This window comes from Benincasa hispida, unplaced genomic scaffold (genome assembly GCF_009727055.1).
Source record: "Benincasa hispida cultivar B227 unplaced genomic scaffold, ASM972705v1 Contig446, whole genome shotgun sequence".
NCBI lineage: Eukaryota > Viridiplantae > Streptophyta > Magnoliopsida > Cucurbitales > Cucurbitaceae > Benincasa > Benincasa hispida.
In genome coordinates, this window is record NW_024064858.1 from 879,363 (window position 1) to 886,507 (window position 7,145).

The window sequence follows — 7,145 nt, forward strand, 5'->3', positions numbered from 1 at the left end:
TTTTTTTTTTTTTTTACTTAAATCTCAAGCACTTCTACTACCAACAATAATATTCACATATCATTCTATTTCATTTTACAACATACGAATTGCTTATCATAGTCAATTAATTACAAGTAATTATTTTAAATGATAAAACTGTGCGAAGTATTTTCAAATATAACAGTGATAATCATTGATAGATTTTTATCAGTTAGTATCTATCACTGATTGATAATGATATTTTGCTATATTTATAAATAAGTTTACTCAATTTCCTATATTTTGAAACAAGCCTCATAATAATATGTGTTTAGGATTTAGATTATATTAATTTGGATCGAAAAGAGTAAATACTGTAACAAAAAAGGAAAGCGAGGATGAATTCAATAGACAAAGTAATATTGTAGGTAATTGTAAATTATAATGGTTAGAAATACCAAATATTATAATTGGAGTGGATTATAATAGCTCACTTTAGCCAAACACCCCGTTGTTTATTTATTTATTTATTATATTATTTTTCTATTTTGTATATGTGCTTGTGTATTCTCATGACACCAAATCAAAGAACAACCGCATAGAGTAGCATCACTTATACTCTGAACTTTCTTTTTTAAAATATTTATTTAAAAAAAAAAAAAAAAATTAAGAGAGAGGGTAAAACTAAAAGGCATCTAATGGCTTCAAAGATGGAGTTGATTCCTCTATCTCTTTCTCCTCAACAGCATCCATTTCTATCCCCATCTCCATCTCCTTCTCCTCTCTCCCTAAAAGCCTATTAGTTTTTACTTTTATTTTTATTAGTATAAACCAAAGAAAAAAAGAAACCCTTTTGTTGAAATTTCCTTCTTTGTGTTTGTTGAATCTCATTTAGATGAAGCAAATAAACCCCCCTATGTTTGGATTTGCATGTTCCTAGAAAGAATTTCTGTTTCATTTTCCCTCAATTTCAGAGCAGAAACAAGAACAAGACAAAGAAGAACAAGAAGAATCAAAATTTAAAGATTAGAAGATGGCTGCATCTTCTTCCTCAATCCCACTGTTTGAAGGGCAGATTAGAGGTCAGCCGCAGCCACCACCGCCGCCACCGCCGTCGGCAGCTCCCTCCAATTCTCCAACTCCTCCACAACCCCCGAAGAAGAAAAGAAACCAACCAGGAACTCCAAGCAAGTATTTCTTAAATTTAGTTTCGTAATTATTTAATCAAAAGTTACTCTTTTTTTTTTTTTTTTTTCATAAATTGAAATTACAACTTATTTGTTTATTTCAGATCCAGATGCAGAAGTGATAGCGTTGAGTCCAAAGACACTGATGGCAACAAACAGGTTCATATGTGAAGTATGCAACAAAGGGTTTCAAAGAGAGCAAAATCTACAATTACATAGAAGAGGGCACAATTTACCATGGAAATTAAAGCAGAAAAGCACAAAAGAGCCAAAAAGAAAAGTTTATTTATGCCCAGAACCCACATGTGTTCACCATGACCCTTCAAGAGCACTTGGGGATTTAACTGGCATCAAAAAGCACTACTCTCGAAAGCACGGCGAGAAGAAATGGAAGTGCGATAAATGCTCTAAACGTTACGCCGTTCAATCCGACTGGAAAGCCCATTCCAAGACCTGTGGCACCCGAGAATACCGTTGCGATTGTGGTACTCTCTTCTCCAGGTCCGTATAATACATAACTACAGTCTACAATACATCTAACTATTTTCGATTCTTCTTTTTTTTTTTTTTTTTTTTTTTTCTTTTCCTTAATTTCTTATTCTTCGTAGCCACGCTCGTTATTAATAAAATATGTACAAGAGGAGTTATTGAAAGCTCAATGTCAGAGAAAGAAAGACGAGAGAAAAGCCTTTCAATTAAGAGAAATACGAGATGCTATCTCAATTTTCTACTCCTTAAAATTAATTATCTAACTTAAATCAATTATGAGTGTGATCTTGTTAATGATATATAGCAATTAGATTATAATTTAGGGACTAATTTTTGAGTTGTGAATTATGTGCAGATATTTGTTATTTATTTAGTTATTTCATGTGTTCTTGTAAATATGATGATTTTAAATCCGTGAACCCTTGTGAATGGACCCACGAAAATTTGAATTATTCGTGGAATGTAATAAAACGACATCAATTTATTTTGTAGTTGGTAACATTATTATTATTATTATTATTTCTTTTTTCTTTGCGAAAATCTATTACCCTTTGGAATTTTGTCTTTTCAAATTCCTCATCATCTCTTTTATTCCTTTCCAATTTATATATAAACAATCTAATAATTTTTTTTTTCTTTTTTTGCAGACGAGATAGTTTCATTACACATAGAGCTTTCTGTGATGCATTGGCTCAAGAAAGTGCAAGACACCCTCCAAATTTAGGGTCAGCCATTGGAAGCCATTTATATGGAGGTAATAGCAATGTGGGTTTAACATTAACAGAAGTCCCTCAAATTTCTTCTCTTCAAGACCATTCCAACATCACTCAATCACCTCACGACGTCCTCCGCCTTGGCGGCGGTCGAACCGGGCAATTCACTCATCTCCTACCTCCTTCTATTGGCTCTTCCTTCCGACCCCCACCGCAACAAGCAATGCCGTCGTCGAATGCAGCATTCTTCGGCTTATCGGACCATACTAACCAAAATAGCTTCCATGAAGATCATCATCAAAGCCAATCCCAACAAGGGTTGTTTGGAAACAAAGCCTTTCATGGGCTAATGCAATTCCCTTCTGATATCCAAACCCATGCAAATAACAACAACAATAATCCTGCCTCAAATCTCTTCAATTTGGGCTTCATTTCAAATCCCAATGGTGATAATACTTCCAATATGAATAACAACAATGACACCAACACTAACAATAGCAACAACAGCAGCAGCAACAACAACAGCAACAATCTTCCATCCTCTTTGCTAAACCAATTCAATGGAACAAACAATGGCAACAATGACGGTCCTGGCTCCAATATTTTCGCTGTTAACATAATGGGAGATCAAATCAATTCAGCTGCAGTCCCATCGCTCTATAGCACCGCTGCCCCGGGAGGATGTAGTAGCGGTACAAGCGGAGGTGGAGGAGCAATCCCACATATGTCAGCAACAGCACTTCTCCAAAAGGCAGCACAATTAGGCTCAACAACATCAAGTAGCAACACAACCGCAACGTTGCTAAGAACATTCGGAAGCTCTTCAACATCCAGCGGGAAGGCGTCGGATAGAACGCTATTCCCTCCGAGTTACGGTGGAGTCGTGTTCGGCGAAAACGAGAGCAATCTCCAGGACTTGATGAACTCATTCACGAGCGGGAGCGGAGGGAGCGGGATGTTCGGCAGCGGAATGAGCTCATTTGGGGTCGAAAGTTTGGACGATCCAACCAAGTTACAACAGAATCTAAGCACAGTGAGTATGGGAGGTGGTGGGACAGATAGGTTAACAAGAGACTTCTTAGGGGTTGGACAGATTGTAAGAAGTATGAGCGGCAGCGGTGGTGGTGGCGGTTATTCTCAGAGAGAACATAAACAAACGGCGCAAGGGATAGTTTTGGAGGGTAATGAGAGTAATACAGCGCCGTCAAGCCAAGCATTTGGTGGTGGAAATGGAAACTACTAGTGAATGAAGGAAGAAAAGAAAAAAAAGTACAGACAGAAACAGGTACGTACGTGAAAATAATTTCTTTTTTTTTTTTTTTCTATAATTATTAATTAAGGACTAATGCTATTATTGTTTTAATAAAAGGGAAAAAAAAAACAATAATGAACTGGTAAAGTAACGTGGAGGGCATTGGTAATTGTGTGTATAAAATTGGGGTTTCAGTTCTTTTTTTTTTTTTTTTTTTTGCAGTACTGTTACTGCCTTGCAGTCGTGGGGATTTGGATTTGGAATTATTTTATAATTTTGTAATTTTGAAAAATGAAAAAAGAGAAAAAAAAAAAAAAAAAAAAAGAAAAGGAAAAGGGGTTAATATTGGGTGTGGCACGTTATGTTGCATGAAGACAGTGAAGAGCATGCAGTACATTTAGGGTTTTTTGTTTCTTTCGTTGTCGCTTTTGTTCTCTTTATGTCGTTACGTCTTTATACTACACAATGACTTAGCCTGCCAGAGTCACGAGTTCCATTTTTCTTTTTCTTATATTTTATTTTATTTTTGAGAATAAACGTGCAAGCTTCTAAATTTTGGTGTGTCAAGAAAAGGTAATTTTCTTTTTCTATAAAAACGTTAATGGTTATATTTGATAAAATGTTGATGCATGACAATACATATTTTTAAAAGTATATTAAAAAAGTGAAAATTTTAATAAAATATAAAATTTAAGAGCAATGGTAATGGATAGCAATTTTAAGGTTAATAATGAAGTGTATAGTAATACTTTTTAAATGATTACAAATATAACAAAATTTATCATTGATAGATTTTATTGATAATAAATTCCTATTCGTGTTAGACCATGTCGTTGTCTATTTGTGATATAGTCTATTATGATAAACTTTTATAGCTAAATTTAAACATTGTGTTAATGTAAATATTTTGAGTATGATTGCTATATTTGCAACTGACTCTAAATATTTTGAGTATGATTGCTGTATTTGCAATTGACCCTATATTTTAATTAACAGATATAAATTCCTCTTTTTTTTAGGGTAATTGCAATGGGTATCATTTCTAGGGTTAATAATTAAGTGTATAACAACAATTTTAAAAATTACAAATATAGCAAAATCTATCGGTGATAGTCTCTTACCAGCGATATAGTTTATCATTGATTTAATCTTACTAGCGATGTTGTCTATCTCTAATAGACTTTAAGACTTGTAATTAAATTTTGTTATATCTGTAAATTTTTTTGTATTGTCCTATATCTTTTAATATTTTGGGTTAGATTTGTTATATTTACCATTCCTTTTTTTATTTTGTGAAAATTTCTTATTATCGATATGTTGTTAGTATTTTTGTTATATGTTTGTTGTTTTTTTCTTTTTTGTTTATGGTGTTAACCTCTCGTGGGCATGTGGAAACTCAATAGAAATGTTGGTATGTTGGTGGGAATATAATACCTTGTTTACATAATCATTTAATTTATTAGAATTTTTATTTTAGTCAAGATTGTCTGCTTATTGCCTCTTTTCTTATTTAAATAATATCTAAATTTTAGGTTAAGCATTTATAATTTCTTTAATGAACAAAATTACTAGCTAGCAAAAAATAAAAAATTCAACCATGGTTTCAATTTCAAATTCAATTGACTTTTGACATGTAACTTTACGTTGATAAGTTCATGAAATCCACACAGATATTCGATCTAAAATTAGGTTCTCAATTAATCATAAGGTATATAATTTTGTCAATTGATTCTAAGATATTAGATGAAACTTCACGTTTATCATATATATTGTTAAATATTAACTAGAATGTTGCAAGGATATGTTAAGCTAACAGGAAACTTGAGTTGTATGTTCTGAAAATTTGTTATTACTTTCTATTTTATTAGATATAATATGAATTTGATTTTATTATTGTGCATGTGATAGATACATATTTATATCATCACCTGAAGTTAGGTTATATTATATCTTTATATGCTTCTTGATTATATATGTTGTTTATACAAATGGCTAACCTTTATGTTTGTTTTGTTCAGATTTTTCAAATGCAACAAATATCCATGCCTGCCAACTTCAATCAGTGATAAAAAAAAAAATATATCAGGTAGTTCTTTTTCTTTTTTCTTTTTCCCTGTAATTTTACCATGAGAGGAAGGACAACCAGATAGCTAGTTTTTTTTTTTTTTTTTTTTTTTCACTTTCAACTAAGATGTATTAATTCCATATCTTTTCTTGGGTACCAATGAGTTTTTTTTTTTCTTTTCTTTTTTTTTTTTAAATTAATTTTTAGTCTATCTAGCTAGGGCTAGGCTAAAATATCCTCTCCTTATAGTTCCATAGACATTTGCAAAGTCAATCCATTTCTTAATTACTCTTATTTCATCTCTTGATTTTTCTATATTTAGAAATAGTGAAGAAAAAAAATCTCAAATATTATGGTTTTCTCTCTCTCTCTCTTTTCCTACTTTTTATATATAATTTTGAAATGCAGTGGATGTGGAAGAATTCAAAGCTTGATAAATTCTTTATAATAAACTATTTTATGCTAGTTAGGTTGTTTTATGTAGTGTCTCAATGTTATGGTTAGGATTGTGAAGAAATTTGAATCTTAAACATTAAAATAAATTTTGTTTATGTTAAGTAGAAAAAATGTCAAGCTATTTATAGAAATAGTAAAAAAAATATTGATAGAAATTGATAGATTTTTATCAACGTCTATCACTAATAGAAACTTATTTAAGTTTATCATTGCTATAGATGGAAGCCTATCAGTGATAAAAATTGATGAAAATCTAAAATGATTAAATTTTACTATTTTGTGTAAATATTTTTTCTTATTTTTCTATTTTTCAAAATCGTTAATTTTTTTTTTCTTTTTAAAATTAAATGTGGTGTAGTTAATAATTTTATTGTGAAATATCTCGAGTGAAAACAGGGTTTAGTTGTTATTTGATGGAGTAGGTTGAGTTGTCCTCAACTTTCCAAGCAATGTATTATAAAATTTGAATATATAGACTTAATTTAATACTAGTTTATATGTTTGAATTATATATAAAAAAAATAAATTAGTGGTTGAATTTCAAGCAAAAATATATAGTCTAGAAAGGGTAGGATAATGGTTGTAAATGATAAAATTATAGAAAATATTTTTAAATATAATAAAATGTCATTGTCTATCGATAATAAGTCGTGATAGATTTCTAGCATTAACACTGCTAGATGGCTATTGCAATCCATCATTTATAGATAGTAACATTTTGCTATATTTGTAAATAAGTTTGTTCACTTTTTTTAACCATGGTTACTGTTATTATAAAGATACAAATAGCTAGTGATCATAGGGAAATTTTGAACATTGAATGGAATAATTTTATGATTGGACATTATTAATGGGTTATGAATGTTGTATGATTAAATTTTAAATAATTTATTTATAAACATTTAACAGAAGTTAAGGTTTTGGAGTTTTGATTTTAATACCATTTTTGTAGGGTTTAGTGTTAACAAGATGAGTAAACATTCTTAGTTATGATTATGGCAGCTTATTTGACAAAATAAACA

General features: G+C 30.8%; 1 protein-coding gene across 2 annotated transcripts; it reads left to right on the forward strand.

Annotated features, from left to right (window-relative positions):
• The first annotated feature begins 599 nt into the window (after positions 1 to 599).
• LOC120069509 (protein indeterminate-domain 5, chloroplastic) lies at positions 600 to 5,961 on the forward strand. 2 transcript variants are annotated; one of them, XM_039021291.1, is made up of 4 exons: positions 600 to 1,148; positions 1,253 to 1,649; positions 2,285 to 3,635; positions 5,621 to 5,961. In XM_039021291.1, exons 1-3 carry the CDS (start codon positions 995 to 997, stop codon positions 3,591 to 3,593), a joined length of 1,860 nt encoding a protein of 619 aa, XP_038877219.1. In that variant the 5' UTR covers positions 600 to 994; the 3' UTR covers positions 3,594 to 3,635; positions 5,621 to 5,961. The 2 variants fall into 2 exon arrangements, with proteins under 2 accessions (XP_038877219.1, XP_038877220.1); XM_039021292.1 differs by having other exon boundaries at positions 1,017 to 1,152.
• The last annotated feature ends 1,184 nt before the right edge of the window (positions 5,962 to 7,145 follow it).

Excerpts from the sequence above, each read along its gene's own strand:
- LOC120069509 (XM_039021291.1), top strand. The coding sequence starts at position 995 with ATGGCTGCATCTTCTTCCTCAATCCCACTGTTTGAAGGGCAGATTAGA. Across the intron at positions 1,149-1,252 it reads AAACCAACCAGGAACTCCAA|ATCCAGATGCAGAAGTGATA; the intron begins GCAAGTATTTCT and ends TGTTTATTTCAG. Across the intron at positions 1,650-2,284 it reads TGTGGTACTCTCTTCTCCAG|ACGAGATAGTTTCATTACAC; the intron begins GTCCGTATAATA and ends CTTTTTTTGCAG.